Raw genomic sequence first — 20,138 nt, forward strand, 5'->3', positions numbered from 1 at the left:
TTTGCTGTCTGTGAAATTTGAAACTTGGCTAATTTATTATCTCAATATCATTTCTCACATTGGTCATTAATTTTTTTTCCTTTGAGCCTTCAATACTGTCATTCAGAAACAACTAGTGTACAAGGGTTTCAATAATCTAATGCCTTTCCTAGTGCTTTAAGCCCAGAAAATCTTACTTTTTTCTTCTTTGTTTAGGATCTTGAATACTACTATCATGAAGTTGCTAACTACATGGTGGATGTTTTCCCTTAAAATTTAACTAATTCATCTCGGTTCATAAGAACCAATTGAGAAATAATTTTGGCCTAATTTTAATTGGTTGTTTGTGTTCTTTTACTAAGGAGTCTTGTAAAGTGTTTATAAATATGTAGGTGTTAGTTAGCATATATGTTACTCATTTTATTTTTTATCACATGCTTAGGAAGTTACACTTCAAAAGAACTACTTCAGTTTTTAAATTTTTACAGACCAAAGTCTGAGAAGCATGTTTGGAAATGGATATTAAGGGTACGGGGTAATGGTGGAAGAAACGTAAAGTTGGATCGAGCAGGATTTATTGGGCTCACTAAGCGTTTAACGTTACAGCCTGGGGAGTCAAAAAGGGTTCTTAAAGTTGTAAGAATTGGTACAGGAAGCAGGGTATGTAGGCCACGATTGCCAGCTATGCAGTTTTATGTTGCATTTATTCAGTCCTCCCACGTTTCTGTTTGGATTTAACCAACCTAAGTTAGAAGTTTCAATAATTGGCATTTAAAGACAAGAGTATGGAATTGGGGCTCTTGTTAAAGTGGTCCTGCATCATATGTCTCAGACTTATCTGAGTGTTTCATATTGAATTGTGTGCCTAGATTCCAGTAAGGAGCATGGTTGACATTAAGCTCAGAGAATCATCCTTATCCTGTAACCAGCGTTTGTGTGTCTAAAGCAGGCATCAATCTCCATAGCATAGAGCATTCAGGGAAAATGCTGATATCCTGAGCATCCTACAGCTGGATTACATGGTTGGTTGTGTGAAAGAAGAGTAGTTGCCATGCTGAGATCCACAATTCTGAACACAGCTCATTGGGACCCTACAAAATGCTTCTGCTGCTGCCGCCTATGCTTCTGGAACAATAGAGTTGCTGATTCCCATAGCAATAATGAGAAGTACCCACAGGTCCCTGTGACACAGCCAAGGGGTGAATTCAAAACTGAGTTAAGCCTCGGGTCCTTAAAATCCGACAAAACAACGACAGAGGCCCATAACTCTGAAGATACTGACTTCAGATTCTCTGGAGCAGGAGACTTATACATATGAACAGGGTAGAAAAGAGCTCCCAGAGTGTCTACCAACCAAAGACAACAGCAGCAACAAAACTGGAGGAAATAAACAACTGCAACAGAAGTCCACAATTAGTCCAACTAGAAAATTCTTAATTCACCAAAAGAGTTTATTAAGACCAAGAAAAATACAATAAAAAGGGAGCTGATTGGCTTTGTACCTCTACAACATAGGTCCCAAATTAACTTTAACATCTGAGATGTACCAATTGGCAGACATTTAGGACCTTCTTTTCTCTTTGAGTTGGAGCTCAAATTATAGTTATGACTGAAGATCTCACTACTTTTAAACAAAGACCCTAAATATGGAGATTGCTCTAAAATTAAAGTAATCTCTATATTCTTAGCAGAGTTATCAAATATAAAATAGAGGACAAAGAGGTATTTATCGCCCTGCCTAAATTTCCCATGGTCATAACACCCATGGCCCCAAAGCATCCCCTAGTAGACATGAACATTCTTCCAATGAGTAATACATTAAAATTAAATGAAATAAAACTTTTGGTGCTTACAATCAGTTGGACAAAATGGAACCCTATGAACCTTCTGTCTGCCCAATATAGTTAATAAAACCTCCAAGGATTGTACAGAGCTTTCAAGGATTGAAGCCCGTTATAAAAACTATTTAGAGAACAGATGATAATCACCACTGCTTCTCCGTTTAACAGCCAAACTGATCTGTTCTTAAACCTGGAAAGAATGAATGGTGCCCCACAGTAGACGGTCCCAACCTTAGTGCCCTTCTCCCACATATTAAGGTGCCGTGCCCAATATTGTTGAAATTACTGAATCTATGCCGTTGGCAACTGGCAAATACTTTGCAGTCATAAATTTCACTAATATGATTTGTTCAGTGCCTGTTTTGACGGACTCAGCCAGTTTCCCTTCACCTTCGAAGGGACACAATACTCCACTTAACTATACATGGGGCACCTCAACAGCCCTGCAATCACACACAGGCTTTGCGGGCAATATCAACACTGCATCCAACTTTCTCTGGAATACAGGTATGTCATGACTTTGATGATTTATCATTCAAGGAGAGTCATTTGACACCCTCATTCAGGACACAGAAACATTCACAAAGGAGCTCATGAACAGGGATGGGCCACTGTCTCACACAAAGTACAAGGTCCCCTCAACTTAGGAATATTTCTAGACATTATTTGCTCAGTCAAGGGGTTCTCTATCTCTGGCACTGTCAAGAAATAATTATTGATCTGTAAGTACTGACAATATTAAGACAAATCTAGTACTTTTAGGCCTTTGGGTTCTGGAGACAACATATTTCTCATTTACAATTTTTTTAAAGCTCATTTATGCTGCTACTCACAAACTGGCCTACACTGAATGAGGTCCATTACAAGAAAAGACTCTAAATTCTCTCCAAATTGCAATACAACAGAAAAGTGCATTAGTTTCACCTTTCCCTCCTTTGCCTCTACCCCCAGATTCCTTCACTGCAGAGGCCTCCTCTAGGACCTCCTGGAGACTCTGAACCACTCACAACAGCTAAGTTGTCCATGGGCTTCCAGTGCAAGAAACTGTCCTCCTTGGTTTCATGCTCACACCATCAGAGCAGCAATTACAAGGCATGTATCCATAAACATTTACATAAAATTAAGGGTAATATGATAATTAAGGGCCAAGATTTATGACAGATGTGGTACAAAGAAAATTATATAAATTTGAGTAGATTGGAAAGGATGACTCCATGTTGAGAAGGAGATCTGTGTCAGATTTCAAAAAACATGCACTGAACACTTGTGCAAGGCACTGTCCAAGGCACGTGGGATACAATAATGAAAAGATAGATGTGGTTTAGCGATAATTCCCTAATTCCAAATATTATACCTCAATATCCTCAGTTGGAGTTGGAGAGTTGGACGTAGAAGAGAAGTGAGAAATTAAGAATATGAGAGAAGGTAGAAAAATGGATTATCTTGGAGTCCAGGAAGATGTATTTTTCATGGAATGGAAGGGGTGATGAATATTGTCAAATATTTCCTACTGTAGCTTTTCTTCCCTCTAACACAGGGGTCCCCAACCCCCGCACTGTGGACTGGTACCGGTCTGAGGAACCGGGCTGCACAGCAGGAGGTGAGCGGCGGGTGAGCGTGAAGCTTCATCTGCTGCTCCCCATCGCTCACATTACCACCTGAGCCATCTCCCCACCACGACCCGTCCGTGGAAAAATTGTCTTCCATGAAACCAGTCCTTGGTGCCAAAAAGTTGGGGACCACTGCTCTAACATGCATGTCATAAATAATACCTATCATTGCAGAGACATGAGGAAGAGGAAGAAAAGTTATAAAAGGTCATTACTTTATCTAGGACCATAGCATTGCCCTATGATGGAAGCTTTTTTTTTTCTTTTTTAATAAAGGTTAGGCATCTTCCACTCATATAAGTATGTTATAGAAATTATTGGTGATTTTGAGAAGTGAATTTTCTAAAGAGCAAGTTGAAATATTTAATAGTTAATATGTCTAACATATTCATTGTTTTTTTTGAGTTGTGGTGTTCAGAAATACATTTTAAGTGTTCAGTGAAATTGCCTTAATTCTGTCTTGTTTCTATATCATATAGCTCTATCAATGCGGCAGCACTACTTTCTTTCATTGTTTTTCTTATGAACTCATGTGACCTTCTTTCACTGTGCAACAGAGGAATGTTTTTATCTTTTCTGAAGCTATAGCATTTATTTTCTCCTCAAAATAATGTATTTTAAGGTGAAGTAATAATATTATCAACATCAAAATTATCATTACTGTACATTTTGTAACTACGTTTTTTGTAGGTCTCGAGGCACCTCTTCACTCTTCTAATGGTTATTTAATATTGACTGTTGTATTTCATGTTGATATGTGTCTGGTAGGTTAGATTCAAAGTCTGGCTCAAATCTAGACTAATTTCATCCTCATTAACTTTTAGTTCATTAAGGAAACTAAAAAGCAGTTTTCTTTAACCAAATTATTCATTTTATATCTAGAAATAACCAAATGCATCAACATATTTTCTTTCTACATAAAACGTCCTTTTGGTGTACATATGGTTTGGTTTTTATGTATTGTACATACTTATATATGTGTGTGTAGATAATTTTCTTATACACCCGAATAGTTTTAAACTCCAAATTTGACTTTAAAAAAATCAATAAATGGAAGAGTACTTATTAAGCACACACATTCAACACAGCAAGAAAGGCATTCCAATAGTTTACATGATCAGAATCATAGTATCATTGCCAGCTCTGTCATCTTCACAGTACAATTCTCACTCATCATTTTCTAGAATTTTCTAGAATTACAGGAATACATAGCCTAAAGCAATGGTTTCAACCACATGTATATATGTGTGTAGACCCTACATACTGTACCGTAGGTGAAGGGGGCTATCATTCTATCACCTCCAGAATCTTACAGTACAGAAGAAAACACTTAAGCATATAAAGTTATGAAAAACTATTATAGTGATTTCAATATGAGTATAGCATCAATTCTACCATACCCAAACATTTTACACACACACACACACACACACACACACAGACACACACACACACAGAGTCCTCTTTTCTTTTTCAGCATTTGAGAGCCACCACCCTAAAGCATATAACAGTTATGAATAAATGAGACTGTGGAAAGAAAATTTCTATGATATATGTAATGTCTTAACTAAGGAAGATATTCAATGGTATAAGACTTGGTAGATATGAATATTTATATTCTTATGTAAAGAATCTATATAAAATGGTATTATTGATCCAAGTATACTGCTGCTGAGCAACCATCACTCTCTTATTAAGACCTAGATGGCTTAGATCAACCTTATAACTTTCTATTCAGTTCTGATTTTGTAGACTCCAGCACCCATGCAACAAGAAGTTGTGACTAAAGTCTTACTTTACTACTTGTGGCAGCGTCCAGTGAAAGAATGATGTAGTGCAGTTTAAGACATTAAGTGAACAGAAAGCCATGACTATGTAGTTAAAATAAAACAAATAGATTGGATGCATTTAAATAGCTTCTTGCTAATAAGTGTGCCAGTGAGACCCTTTTTTCTCTTTCCCCCTCCCCCAAGCCACACAGCATGCAGGATCTTAGTTCCCCAACCAGGGATGGAACCCACACCACCCTCTGCAGTGGAAGCTCGGAGTCATAACCTCTGGACTGCCACAGAAGTCCCCTGCAAGTGAGAGGCTTAAGTTAAGGTACGTAAATAATGCAAGTAAGAAATGCTTTCCTGATGTTGAAAATAAGATAAGAATTAGTAGAGCTAGGAAATATTATTAAAAAAATAATAAAATGGACTAAAAATATTCGAGTCAAATTTTTATAAGAGAAAAGTGAAAGAAAATTACAGGTGAGCTGAGACCCATGGTGTGTGTGTATGTGTATGTGTGTGTGCCTGTGTATGTGTGTATGAATTAGAATGCACTTGAGGTTAGTGAATATACCTACTTTTGATAATATTACAAGGTATTTATCCAAATCACAGGAATACTTACTATTATTTCATTTATAAATTTAAGTGTATTGACACAGACATTTTCTGAAGCAGTGTTATCCACTCAAAAATGAAGAAACAGTGAAAAATGATGAGGTGAGATCTATGTTACTCTATGTACCTTCACACAGAATTGTTTGCCATTAACTATGAACGATTCATTTAACACATTTCTGCCTTTTTTCTAACTGATGAAGTGATAATAATAAATCTCCCTACTTAACCTCCACTGTGCTATGTGTTGAGAACAGCCCAAGTTCACACAGAGCTAGTTAAAGTAGGAGCCAACTTTTAAACATAGATTATCTGGTTCCATGTCTAGTGCTTTTATGGTCAGACAAAATAATTGAATAAATGAATCTTCCCAGGAACAGGGACAGAGGAGAATAAAGAATGGCTAGAATATAGGAACTTAAAATTCAGCAACAAACAATTGACTTGGTATGACAGGCATCAAACATCCACGATTAGGCATTGTTAATCTGTGTGTATGATGCAAGACACTGAAGGGAAGAAAATTTGGATATTGTAAATCCACCCAGAAGTAACTAAGTCCAAGAATAGGCATGAAATGTTCATGTCCACTTTCTGAGAAATCTTTCTGGCATGTTTACTGACTCATTCCAAGCACCTAGATGAGAACATCTGGAACTTGGTGGTGCTCAGTAAATATCTGTAATTCTGGAAGATTATAAGACAAAGTATCTGGCAGATAATGAGTTTGTTATTCATGTTTAGGAATTAGAACAGGGAGGGCAGAGAACAAAAATTTGCCATCCCTCAACCTCGAAGTAATCACTGAAACCACAAGATACACTGAGTGCTACAAAGCCATGTGTTGAAAAGAGGAAAAGTATTTTCCAAATCCCCAGTTTTGGTTCAAGTGGCAATTCCCACGTTGATTCCCAAACAAAGCACTTTGGGATCTAAAATCAGATGGTGGAAAAGAGAGAGGTGGCCAGAAGTTGGTAGAAGCTCCTACAGCGAAACCTAGTGATTAAAAAAACAGATTCTGATGTCAGAAAGTGATAAAGTTCAAATCCAGGTCTGCTACTTCCTAAGTTTTTATTTTATCAAGTTAATGTGTCTAAGTCTCTGCTCATTTACAAATGGGAATAATATCATCCACCGTATTAGCTTGCTGGGCAGATTAAATAAAACAAGAAAGCACTTAGCATTGTTCAGGGATCGAGATTAATGCTCTGGGAGAGATGACCTGCAGTGAAGTTTAGCCCACCCTTAGGTAGATAATAGAGTACTTTCTGGAATCTAAAGATGAAGCCCCCTCCTTGGGTAGGAGGTGAAGGTGACCGCTGCCTCTCCTTGGGGTCCTGCGTTCTAGAACCAATCCCGAGACAGGAGATTAGACGAACCTTCAGATGGAAGATCACAGTAGCAGCATCTAAAATGAGCTGTTATAGGCAGAAACTGAACAGCAAAAAAGGGGAAAAAATAAACCAGTGAAAACAGGGAAAATAGGAGTAATTCATGATATGAAAACTAAGGATAAGAGAATTTTAAGATGTAAGAGAGAATGAACGCTGTTAAAGGTTCTACAGTGCTTAAACAAATTAAAACTAATTTAAAAGACCAATGATTTTGGCTAAAAGAGATTTTTAATAATTGAAGGACAGTATCGATAAAGTAGTGGGGGAAAACTGGGAGATAAGGAATAGAATGGACAGCATATATGAAGTCTTCTGAGAGTTTAACAGCAAGAGTAAAATAAGAAAAAACAGAAAAAAAGGAGAAAAATTTCTTGAGATTTGGAGAAACCTGAACATATTTGAAGGGAGAGAGAAAAAACAAAACAAAACAAAACTAGATGTGGAAAGGACGGAAATTGTATAAGAAAAAACTGGAATTACAAGGAGAAGCATATTTTAATATCTAAAATACAATTAGAGCTTTTTCCTCATAAAAAGAATTGTGAGAAGGACACTTATATTGGAAGACTCAAACTTCCCAGCAAATTAAAGGGAAGGCACTTTATTTATATAGGGAATTGACTGGAGGATTTAGAGAACTAGAATAGTAACTATAAGAAAGAAAGCAATCAGAGGAAAAAAAGTTACGAGTCAACTTGTAATTGGCTATGAAAAGTCAGAAATGAGCCAAACCTTTGATTTTCTGCATCTGAAATGGTAAGTTAGAGAAAAGAGGAGATAGTGAAGCTTTACATCTGAATAAAGGTGAAGAACAACACTTTGAATCAACATGGAAAACTACAATAGAGCCAAAACCTACATTTAAAAAATTAACTCTACTTTCAAACATGAAGCTATAAAGTTTTTTAACAAATGAAAACTTTGTTCTTACTGGGACATGATGTGACCACTAACTAGTGTTTCTACGACTGTGGAGCAGGTCTGGACTCACACCCTAGAAAGCCTTCGGTAGAGGCAAAATGAAACAACTTGGCTTGTGACATGTTCCTAAAATACTTCCTAAAATAATGTCTGACAGTTCATTATAAAGAAAATTAAATTTTATTTGTGAATCAGGTCATGTCAAATGCTGGTACAAATTTAAAATTTTAGAAATATATGTTTGATCTCATTTCAGCTCAAAAAATTACAAAACATATTCTAATAAAGCAACTGTAAGAACCCTAAGACGAGCTCCCCAAACCCTGCATGTGCCAGAGCTGTGTTCTGCATTGAACTAGAACTTTAATTTGCACCACCTGTGGTGGTAGCTGGAAGCCCTGAGCAGCTTCATGCTAAACAAACGTTACTATTTTCTATGTACCATCATGTGAAAAAGGTCAGAAAGCATCTAAAACATTATTCTTACATCCTAAAGTGAATCCTCCTTAGTAAATATTTAGTAAATTCCAAAGGAATACATATATGGAAAACAAAATTAGAATATTTAAAAATATAATAACGCTAGAGATTATTAAACCTTAAATAATTTAGGATGTTCAAAATAATTTAATAAACATTTGCATTTATTGCATTTATTACATGGATTCAAATCTATGATGTAGAGTAAACAACTGTCACTCTGTCAAAATGTTGGGTATTATGATAATATAGAAATTCTCTCCAAAATTCAACAAGCTCAAAAATAGACTCATACCTTTGGATGGTAATTTTGGCACACAACTTTTACACTTGTGACTGTGTTCTCCCAGTGGGCTGAATGGTACCACTGCTTTGGCATTCAAAATGCAATTTTTAGAGTTGAAAATGTTTATATTTGTAAGAGTTTCTTTAATTCTATTTAATGCTTGGGAGTTTCTGTTAAGTACTAAGGCCATAATGACAATTATTTATCGTGATTTAGATGAAGAAAATGGAAAATAAAATTAAAAATGCAAATCACATGAAGATAACATCAAGGGTTCAGGAATATAAGAAGTGTATGTAAACATACATAATGTATTATTAAGAATTTTTTAATTGTAGTAAATCAATGATTATCACAGGTTAATATTATCAAACATTAAAGTGATGGCTTCTTCATGACAATAAATTAAAACTATTAAAGAATAAATTCAGCATTAAAAAGTGTCCCAGAGGAATCCATCACAGGTCCTATTGTTCCCATAACCATTTCTAGGGGGTCCAGCCTACATAAGAAGCAAACTAAAGGTATGTTTTATATCAAGATCCCCATTCCCTTTCAGTACCAGCTGATTGCATTGAAGGTGGCAACTCCCTTGAGGAAAATCTACAGTCAGTAAGTGACTAGCTGGTAATGACACCACACAGTAAAATACTGGATTAATACATAAACATAATTTGAAGACAAACGGATAAAATTTGGAATCATATTAGGGAAATATAAATACGCTAACTTGAAAATAGAGCATTTAAAAGCATTTCAGCTTACTTGTTTTCTTTTAAAATCTGAAATATTGAATTCAATCTTTAATATTCTTTTCATTTAATAACTGAATTAATATATTAGACAATTTGAGGAAAGGGAGACAAACAAAATACTTACTTGTGATGCTATTTCTCGACACTGACACAAAGCGAGGGAAAAAGAAACACACAAAATACAGTTTAAACAATGACTAAACAATACATACACAAACCAATCAGCAACAGGACAATATATGACAGATACCACAGAACACATCATCTAATTATGTGTTTGATTATTTATCATAGCACTTTTGAATAAAATTAGGTAAAGAATAAGCTAATATTTTAAAAATTTGCTAGAAAGTTGTTCTTGTTAGATTTTTTTTCTAAAATCGTCTTTCTAAGATTGATAGAAAGTTAATGTGGTGCTAATAGAAAATAAAACAATTGATAAGAGCTTATAAAAGTATTATATTCATGAGAGGATACTGACATAATCATTGATATTCAATAATCACTATTGGTATTAATAGCTGTACTATTTAAAAAAATTTTAGACCTTATAATAAGATTGTTTTTTCACCTCTATGTATACATTTAAGTAACTTTATAGAAATAGTCTTAGTTATCACATAGGCTATAGAGGATAAAAATTGATCTGCCCAGTCAACATATAAATGCTAAATATTTAGGGGTTATAAAAATCATGCTATCTTGTTCTTCAGTTCTAAGGAAAAGTATTTTCATTCCTCAAAAGGTAGAAGTGAACTTTTCAATTATATTCTTTGGTGTAATATAACTCAAGTCTAACCCATCATCTAGCATTCTCACTATTGTTACAAATATAAAAAATGCATAATAAATATATGAATATAGGCTCCTTGAAATTATTTGTCTGCAGATTCTTAACACTTGGCCCAATGTGTGAGTGAATAAATGCAGAGAATGGGCAGCTCGAGTTTCAAAACTATTTTATCTAAATCCTTACTAAAATCATTGTATTAATGTAATTTTATAAAACGAAAACTTTAATTTTAATAATATATTTAAAATATTACTTTCAAATTTAAGGGAACCCTCCCTTACTGTTGGTGGGAATGTAAATTGATACAGCCACTATGGAGAACAGTATGGAGATTCCTTAAAAATTAAAAACAGAGCTACCATATGACCCAGCAATCCCAATCCTGGGGATACATCTGGAGAAAACCATAATTTGAAGATACGTGCATCCAATTTAATTGTAAAAAGTTAATGGTTGGTAGATGGTTAACTATTACCTATGCACATTTTTTAAAAATATAGGATTTATTGATGATGAAGGTGAACAACAGAGTAACATATTCCACAAATTTATTGGTTATACTGTAAAGATGTTGGTATTTTAATATGCTTTAAAATGACCTCTTTCTAATTTCTAGAAAAATTTTCACTGGTTATAGGTCACTTCAAGAAAATGTGATTTTCAGTACACTGGAAAACTGAAGGCAAATACAGTTTCACATTTTCTTACCAAAAAATGAGAATAAATATTTTTATTAATTCAGAAGTTTCCAGATTTTGGAAAGTATCATATACTGAATAGTAGGTAATACCTTCAGAGGGTCTTGGGCAGCATTTTATAATAAAAACACTTCTGTAATGAAAAACATGAATATTCATTTTAAGGGGAATAAGTAAGTATTATGAAAAATCTCAGAACAGTTAAAGTGAGGTTTTGCCACCAAATCAGTTTAGTAAGTTTTTTGAATTTGAGAATTATGGAGAAAATATTGTGGACAGAAATACTGTTCTCCTTTGTCCCCAAGAGAAGCACGAGTCCTTGTTGATTTTCTCTTTATTTTTTGAACCAGGAGGGTACGGTATTTGTAAAAATTCCCTGAAATAGACATGTAGACGGTGGTCTATTCCAGCTTGGTGTTGTACAATTAGGTGAAAAGAGGCAGATCCAGCTGTACCCTACTCTCCACGGACTGATTTTCCAGTTCCTGTACACACTCCCACTGTATGTTTGTCTTTGTATGAATCCTCCTTCCACCAATTTATAGTCCACAAGGAAAAAACTGAGTAAGTGTGCCAGGGCTTTTATAAATTTCATGATTTTAACTATGTGTATTTTTTATCATCACGTGTCTTTGAAAAGACATCTGCAAAAGGATTTGGTGCTTCCCCTCCTCCCACAGCCAAAGCAGTGACATAATTTAACTTTTTTCTCTATACACCAAATATGGGAAGATACTGAAGTCAGATTAGGAAATGATGTGGCATGAAAACCTGCATCTGCCTTTAAAATGTATTTTTTCCAACTCCATGAAAAAGCAAGGAAGCAAGACCTAGATTTTTTTATATTAGTTTATCCCTCCTACATTCTTATATGAAATGTTGGCATTAAATTTAAAATATTTCATATATTTTGAATAGAATTGAATAGAATAGAATTGGATATTTAAAAGCATAAACTGAAGAAAGGATCAATGAGTGAGTCTGAAAATGAAATATTACAGCTGGAAATTTATTAGTTGTTTTTATTAGTTATACATACATAGTTTAAATAGTCAGAAAATGTTACGGTTTGTTTTGAAAAGTAGCAGCTCCCACCATGATCTCTTCTATTTTCCTCTTGTAGGACCCAGCTACTTTTACCTCTTTCAGCTAGACATGTAGGTCCTTATCTTTGTGTCTCTATATAACATGCTTGACTGTCATTTCTTAATTTTTTTGTCAGTTTCTACTTTTATCTATTGACTTCTCACTCTGGAAGAAGAGTGAGTAACTATCTTTTCCACCCACCATTGCCATATCCCATCATTTCAAAATTGTTGAAGTATAATTTTGGTTAGATCAAAATTCAGGGCATATTATGACTACAATTTACAGGTGAAATACATGGGAAATGTGGTTACTATTCATTGCCTGCATACTTTTTTGATGTTGGTGGTGGTTATATTGTATTCCTAGAGTTAATTAATGAACTTTATTAATTGCTTCATTAGATTTGTACTTGGTAATCCATCCTGAACTCTTTGGCAATTGTCTAATCTTTCTTTAAGACAGTGAGATGCATCATGTATCTTATGGCTTCCATCTTCCAGAAGAAAAATTTTCTGAAGCTTTCTGACCTGTTCCAGGTTGCACTTCTTGTCTGGTGGTCCTTTCATCATCTTCCTGACTTTTGCCTTGGCCTCATGCTTGTCGTCAGGTTTCCATAAAATGTCTGGTTTATTTGCATACATGATTACTTCCTCAGTTTACTCATTCATTTTGGTGGAAGTAATTTCCTTAGAAAGCAGGTATGGGAGCATATGTTTGGAGAAAATGTTGACATATGATTAATCCTACCCTAACACAAGTTTGGTAGTTTTGTCTGAATATGGAATTCTAGTTTGGAAATGATATTCCCTCAAAATCTCGAGGGCATTATTCCATTGTCTTTTGGCTTGTAGTGTTGCTGGTTGAGAAATCCAAAGAATGTGACCTACCCTTTGGTTTTCTCTCCCATCTCTTTTAAGATCTTCTCTTTTCCTTCAGTGTTCTGAAATTTTATGATGCTGTGCCTTAGTGTGAGCCTATTTTATTCACTGTGGTGGGGTCTCTGGTGACCCTTCCCATTTGGAACATGTTCTGTTCTAGGATTATTATTAAGTTATTAAACTGATATTTCTTCAATTTGCTTCATTTCCTCTTTAGGGAAGTCTTAAAATTCAGTTCTTAGACTCTTAGACCTCCTGGACTAGTTCTCTAATTTTATCTTATCTTTACTATTTTCCATGTTTGAATTTTTGCTCTAGTTTCTTGGTGGTTTCCTCAGCTTTATGGTACAAACTTTTTCACTTCTGCTCACGTACTACAAATCCCCAAGGGTTCTTTTTTATTCTAAATGTTCCTTTAAAAATACAGCTTCCTATTCATCTTTTATCCTTATAATATCTTATCTTTCTAATAATATTAATTACAGCTTTTCAATATACAACTTCCCTAATACATATTTGACATATCCTATAATTCACCCACTTCAAGTGTAAAATTCAAGGATATTTTGGTAAATTTACCAAGTTGTACAACCAACACCATAAAAAAAATTTTAGAATCTTTCCATCACCCCAGTAAGTCCCATCATGTTCATTAACTGTAACTCTCCATTCCCTCCACCTCCCCCTGTCTTAGGCAATCACTAACCTACTTTCTGTCTGCATACATTCACCTTTTTTGACATTTCACATACTTGGAATCATACAATATGTGGTCTCTTGAGTCTGTATTCTCCCACTTGACATAATGTTTATGAGGTTTATCCGAGTCACAGCACATATAAGCATTTTGCTTCTTTTTATTGCTAAATGGTACTCCATTGTATGGCTATCCAACATTTTGACTATCTGTTCACTAGCTGAAGGACTTTTAGGTTGTTTCTAATTTTTGGCTATTATGAATAATGCTGCTGAGAACATTCATGTGCAAATCTTTGTATGGATATATTTTCATTTCTCTTGGGTAAACAGTTAGGAGTAGAAGTCTTTATTATATTTTATGTTTTATATTTTCTTTTCCCTCAGTGATCTGTCTTTCCTACAGGTTCAGTTTTTTCTTTCTGTTTGTTTATTTTGGTATCTCTATTTCATTCTATTCCCTGAAATAGGGAATTTTGAGTTGTCTTCTTATATTAAGAGTATAGGGCTAATAAATTGATTGAAAGTTCTGGGTGGGGTGTTTTTAGTGTGAGTTTCATGGTCCCCTGACTGGATCATTGACCTGGAGACTCTCCCGTGTCTGTATCATTAGGCCGTTCACGTGGCTTTGTCAGATTCCCTGGGGAAGACTCTTCAATCTGCTGTTGAAGGGTAAAGTACACAGAATGTACCTTTGCACTTAGCTCTGTGAATTCACTGTGGTACTACTGCCTGCAAACGTGCCGTGGCTCCCAGTCCACAGACCATCTGTGTACCCTCTTCATAGAGTCACCTTTCAAACTGCCCCTGAGGGGTGAGGGACAGTAACACAGCTCTGTGAGCTGTCAGGGAGAATGAGGACCTGTGAACCATCTAAGAAAGAAGATGTCAGATGTTTAAATTCTAATTATTGAATGAAGTTTCTACCTCTTGAAATATGGTGTCCTTTTTTTTTCTTAGTTTTTTTTTCTTTTTATTTATTTATTTTTGGCTGTGTTGGGTCTTCGCCGCTGCACTCAGGCTTTTTCTAGTTGTGGCGAGCGGGGGCTACTCTTCATTGCGGTATGCGGGCTTCTTATTGCGGTGGCTTCTCGTGTTGCAGAGAATGGGCTCTAGGCACGCGGGCTTCAGCAGTTTTGGCCCAGGGGCTTAGTTGCTCCACGGCATGTGGGAACTTCCTGGACCAGGGCTTGAATCCGTGTCCCCTGCATTGGCAGGCGGACTCTCAACCACTGTTCCATCAGGGAAGCCCTGGTGTCCTTCTTTAATTAAAGTAAGAGAAAAATTGGCATTTTGGACAACGATAAATTATTTGAATTCTAACACTTGAGTATTCTCGAAGCATTTGAAATTTGAGAGAGATGGTGGAATGTATGAGCCACCCTTTCATTTCATTAGATCCACTAAGCTCTTATTCTGTGTTTTTATATAATCAGGAAAAAGAGAATGTTTTCCCCTTTGCACAAAACCCAATGTCTTTACTGTGTTAATACTGAATTGGATGTTCCCCTCTTAAAAAAAAAAAAAATAGAACATCGACTTAAGGGCTATTCAACTTATTGGTAATTTCGCATCTTGCAAAACTATAACTAAAGATAGATAATGTTCATCATTTACCTATCTCTTAAATATCTCTAAATATTCAATGTCTTAAATAAGGAAGCACATAATATACTCATTCTTTTAACAGTGATCAGGAAAAACAAATCTCTCTCTAGATGAACTTACATCCTTTTGTATATCAAACTACAATACAATTATTATAAAACTCAACAGTTCTATTTTTGCCTTATTTGCCAGGAAAATAAATGTAGAACTCCGTTTCAACTGTAGCAGTCACTTCATTTTAAATGTAAAGTAGCATTAATTTCTCTGCCCCTATTAATATATTTTGCTGTAAAAGTGCTTGAAGTTCCTATTTTTATCTTTAATTATTTAAATTGCCTTTTTTTCTATAATAGGCAGAATATAAAATCTAAATAAAAATATGTGTTCCAGAAGAGGAACTGAATTCAGTATAGGAAGACAACAGGTATTATCCTCATTTAACCCAGTATCCTTTTATTTTTCCAAGGATGTGTGCTTTTAATATAAGCTAAAGGGTTGGGGGTTTATAAACATTTTGCTGATTTGTGATAGGAAGAAATGAACAAAATGTAACATTAAGTACTCCTTGATGACAGTACAAATACTCAATTACTCTTTCCCTATCTGTACTGTAAACAGCATACAACAACATCCCTTAATAATACAAAATGACTGAACATGGATATGAACTTGACCAAGGGCAGAATTTACCATGTTCAAATTCAAAAAGTACATATTATAAGATAAAAACAGGATAGTATTCTGCTGTGTGAAAATTTGCTTTGTTCTTATCAAGTTCAAATAAGAAATGGTTAATTGCTTAGGTGTGAAAGCACTTTTTTTCTCTTAACCTTTCATCAAATAATATTTTTTTGGATGCAGTGTTCTTTAAATTTTAGGCATATCTGGCTAAGCTGTCTTGCACATTTAACTTTCTGGTATGTTTCTCTCACCAATCACTCCTGATTTTCTCTGATTTTGTCTTGCTCTTTGTGGTGTGAACCACGGGGACCACAGCCAATGACAAACTCAGATTCAGTAGCAGAGTTGGCAATAAAGCTTCTTTTAGCACCTCTGAAGCTGCAGTGAAACCACTAAAGAGCATCTCAGAAAAACTGAACTATTTTCTTCTGGCCTCAATATCACTTACTTAAATGTCAAACTATAAATTATAACAAGAAAATAAAAATCTACTCCATTACCCTTATGCTTCTTATAAAACTCTTCTTTTCCACACATGGGTTCACTGATTTTAATCTCAAGCTAGTATAATGATTACATGACTATTAAAATGCATGTAATTAATCTGAGCCTCATAGATGAGGTTTTGTTTTGCATAAGACCAAAGAAAGAAATGGTTAACCAAAATTTTGAATAACTTTGAGGTATCTGAAGAAGAAAAAATATTTCAAGAATATAAACCATAAGTTGGAACCACATAGTGTGACCAAATTAAAATGTGAATATGTTTTGGTCATACGCAGGCATCAGAAATTCTGTTCCATTTTCATAGGCTCTAGTTTGCTTTTATAATTACTGAGCTTCCCTCTGGGAGGGTCTGGCACTGATCCTAGAGCTTTTTCTTAGCTTCAAAGTAGTCCTCAACCTGGAGTTTGAAAAATGTGAGTTTCATGTTTCCTAGTTTATCTTTGTTTTCCCTCTTTCCAAATGCTAATATGTGGAGTTGAAGATTATATTAGAAAACGAGTTTGCTTGCCCTGAGAACTTTTCTTATGTATCTAAAGGTTACTTAGAATTAACTTACTTCCTGAAAACCTACAAAAGACATTAGAGAGCTTCCCTGGTGGCGCAGTGGTTGGGGGTCCGCCTGCCGATGCAGGGGGCGCGGGTTCGTGCCCCGGTCTGGGGGGATCCCACGTGCCACGGAGCAGCTGGGCCCGTGGGCCGTGGCCGCTGGGCCTGCGCGTCCGGAGCCTGTGCTCCGCGGCGAGAGGGGCCGCAGCAGTGAGAGGCCCGCGTACCGCAAAAAAAAAAAAAAACTCAAAATGAATTGTACTAAAAAAAAAAAAAAAAAAAAAAAAAAAAAAAAAGACATTCAGTGCCCAAAGTCCACAAACTCTAAAAGAGTCCTTTAGCCAACATTATTTTATGAAATTCCTGACATAATTTACATAATTTAATGACATATTTCAGAAATAAGTTTCTAGGCTTAGGAATGGCAGTATTCAATAAGATTAAACATTAAGACAGGAATATTTTGGTATTTCCAAACCTCAGATGTAGTAAGTTTTTGAGATTCAGTCCTGTAGATTCCAATGGGAACATCTCCAGTAGAAGAACATAATTTCTGATACAGTCTGGCATAAGTCCTGATCCATAAGTCATCCTCAGTGATTTTCATCTACAATCATATGAATTATTTACATATCAAATTTTTAAGAAATAACCCAATGGTAATTTTTCACTCTTTAAAGGTAGATTTTATTGATAATTTGAAATCTCAAAGTGACATTCATAAGTGCTTATACATGTATTAAAGTTTTTTATTACATTCCATCTCAACCTTATCCCTGGGTTCACTCAAACTTAAGAAACCAACTGCTCCATTTGTGGCAGCATGGCATTGTATTAGTCCCATATATGTGGACAATATCACTGGTAATTGATTGGGAATTGTTGGAAAACCTGTAAAGACTTGTTTGAATGTTGTGATAACCTTAGTGGACAGGGTCTGCTGATGTTACAAATCTTGAAATGCAAAGGACACTCCAGCACAAAAGTGAATTGTCCGTTCAAAGTTCTACTAGTACCCATACTGAGGAAGATGTGTAAAAGTATGGAGCACAGGACTCACAGACAGGAGGCATAAGTGCTGGTCTCTCTTTGCTAATCATGAATTTGAATTTGTTAGCAAGACACTTCATTAAATACACTTAGGCATAGTACACTTATTTATAAAACAGAGAGGTTAAAGGTCATGATCGCTGTTTTCCTTGGCAGTGTAGCATCCTATGTCAGAAACTGTCAGTCTCAAATACCTGCTAGAATTTTGTACAGAACGGCTACCTTCAGGATTATTTTTGTTCTGAATTTTGTACAGAATGGTTACCTTCGGGATTATTAATTTAAATAATGTTTTCCCTAAACATTGTTTAAGGAATTAAAAAAACTAGGATGCTATTCTTTGAGCACATATTAGAAAAAAATAAATAAATGACATAGAAGAGTTATCCAAAGAACATTATAGATGGCTTTCAGAATTGCCTGTCAGAATAATCTACACCAGATATTAGTAACTTACAGAGCAAAGAAACCCCGATCCTGGTGTAGTGTCCAATCCCAACAGAAGTCTGGTGATAGAAATCATGTAGTCCTTCACAAATGACTGCGATATAAACAAAATATGTATTTATTGTGTGTAGAAAATAGATAGAATAACTTAGAGCATGAACATCTTATCACATCTTAAAGGTTATTTCTTGTAACACATCATTAAGCCCCCATAAAAAAGGAAATAAAAATATATCTTGCCAATGTCCTCAATACACATGTACAGTTAAGCTGTCCTTAAAGAAATATGGGAAATGATTATTTTCTAGAATATCCAGATATGCTTAAATCTTATGAATGTTATTGGACATGATGAAAACATTTTTAGGTTTTTAATAACAAAAATTTATAAGCTGAAATATAATAGAGAATGTTTTAAAAAATCTAAAATGACTAAAATTTACAATGAAATATTTCAACCAGTATTTGGTTTTTTGTTAGGATTAAATTTTATGCTAGTAGAATACATTTCTATATAATATTTAAGTAAATCTAAATATTAGTGAATTAATAGGTTAGTATTAAATACCATCATGAGACTATGTTGTTTGCTTATGATATATTTTGACATGTTGTTAGAACACTACTCAATAGTTAGAATATTAACTGAAAAATGCTTCTAGTTTCTTCAGTTTATTTTTTGGTCTGAGTGAAAAGAAAGACTTTCAACCCATACAAGCAAATTTCACCATGAAATGTAACAATTACTTCATAAATCGTATGAAATTACTGCCTTGAGTTTGATCGTCAGGTGTTAACAAGTGAAACATTTAAATAATCATCTAGGTATTTTGCATCCTTGTTGCTGCAAATGGCATTATTTTGTGCATTTTTATGGCTGAGTAGTATTCCATTGTATATATGTACCACATCTTCTTTATCCATTCATATAGAGATTATCATACTAAGTGAAGTAAGTCAGAAAGAGAAAGACAAATACCATATAACATTGCTTATATGTGGAATCTAAAATATGGCACAAATGAACCTATCTACAAAACAGAAACAGACTCTTAGACATAGAGAACAGACCTGTGGTTGCCAAGGGAGAGGGATGGGCTAGTAGATGCAAACTATTACATTTAAAATGAATAAACAACAAGGTTCTACTGTATAGCACAGGGAACTATACCCAATCTCCTGGGATAAACCATAATGGAAAAGAATATTAGAAAAAAGAATGTATATATGTTTATAACTGAGCCACTTTGTTATAAGCAGGCATTAGCCCAACATTGTAAATCAACTATTTTTCAATAAAAAAATAATAACAATAAAGCATCTAGTTATTTTGTATAGCAAAGACTTTTAAAAGTTATAACACCTTTTTTTTTTTTTTTTTCGGTACACGGGCCTCTCACTGCTGTGGTCTCTCTCGCTACCGAGCACAGGCTCCGGACGTGCAGGCTCAGCGGCCATGGCTCACGGGCTCAGCAGCTCCGCGGCA

The 20,138-nt window shown here is 35.0% G+C and overlaps 1 protein-coding gene across 3 annotated transcripts in view; it reads right to left on the reverse strand.

Moving 5' to 3' along the window:
- KCNT2 (potassium sodium-activated channel subfamily T member 2) overlaps positions 1-20,138 on the reverse strand; it is a gene marked incomplete at both ends in the record, with an annotated part of 353,426 nt that overhangs the window by 25,135 nt on the left and 308,153 nt on the right. For 2 of the 3 annotated variants that reach the window (XM_079727057.1, XM_079727056.1), the window contains 2 exons: positions 17,634-17,762; positions 18,663-18,746. In XM_079727057.1, the coding sequence (XP_079583183.1) occupies positions 17,634-17,762; positions 18,663-18,746 (213 nt within the window). Of the gene's footprint in view, positions 1-9,783; positions 9,805-17,633; positions 17,763-18,662; positions 18,747-20,138 lie in introns of all 3 variants that reach the window. The other variant, XM_079727058.1, reaches the window with a different exon arrangement.

This window comes from Hyperoodon ampullatus (assembly GCF_949752795.1).
Source record: "Hyperoodon ampullatus genome assembly, chromosome: 2".
Lineage (NCBI taxonomy): Eukaryota > Metazoa > Chordata > Mammalia > Artiodactyla > Ziphiidae > Hyperoodon > Hyperoodon ampullatus.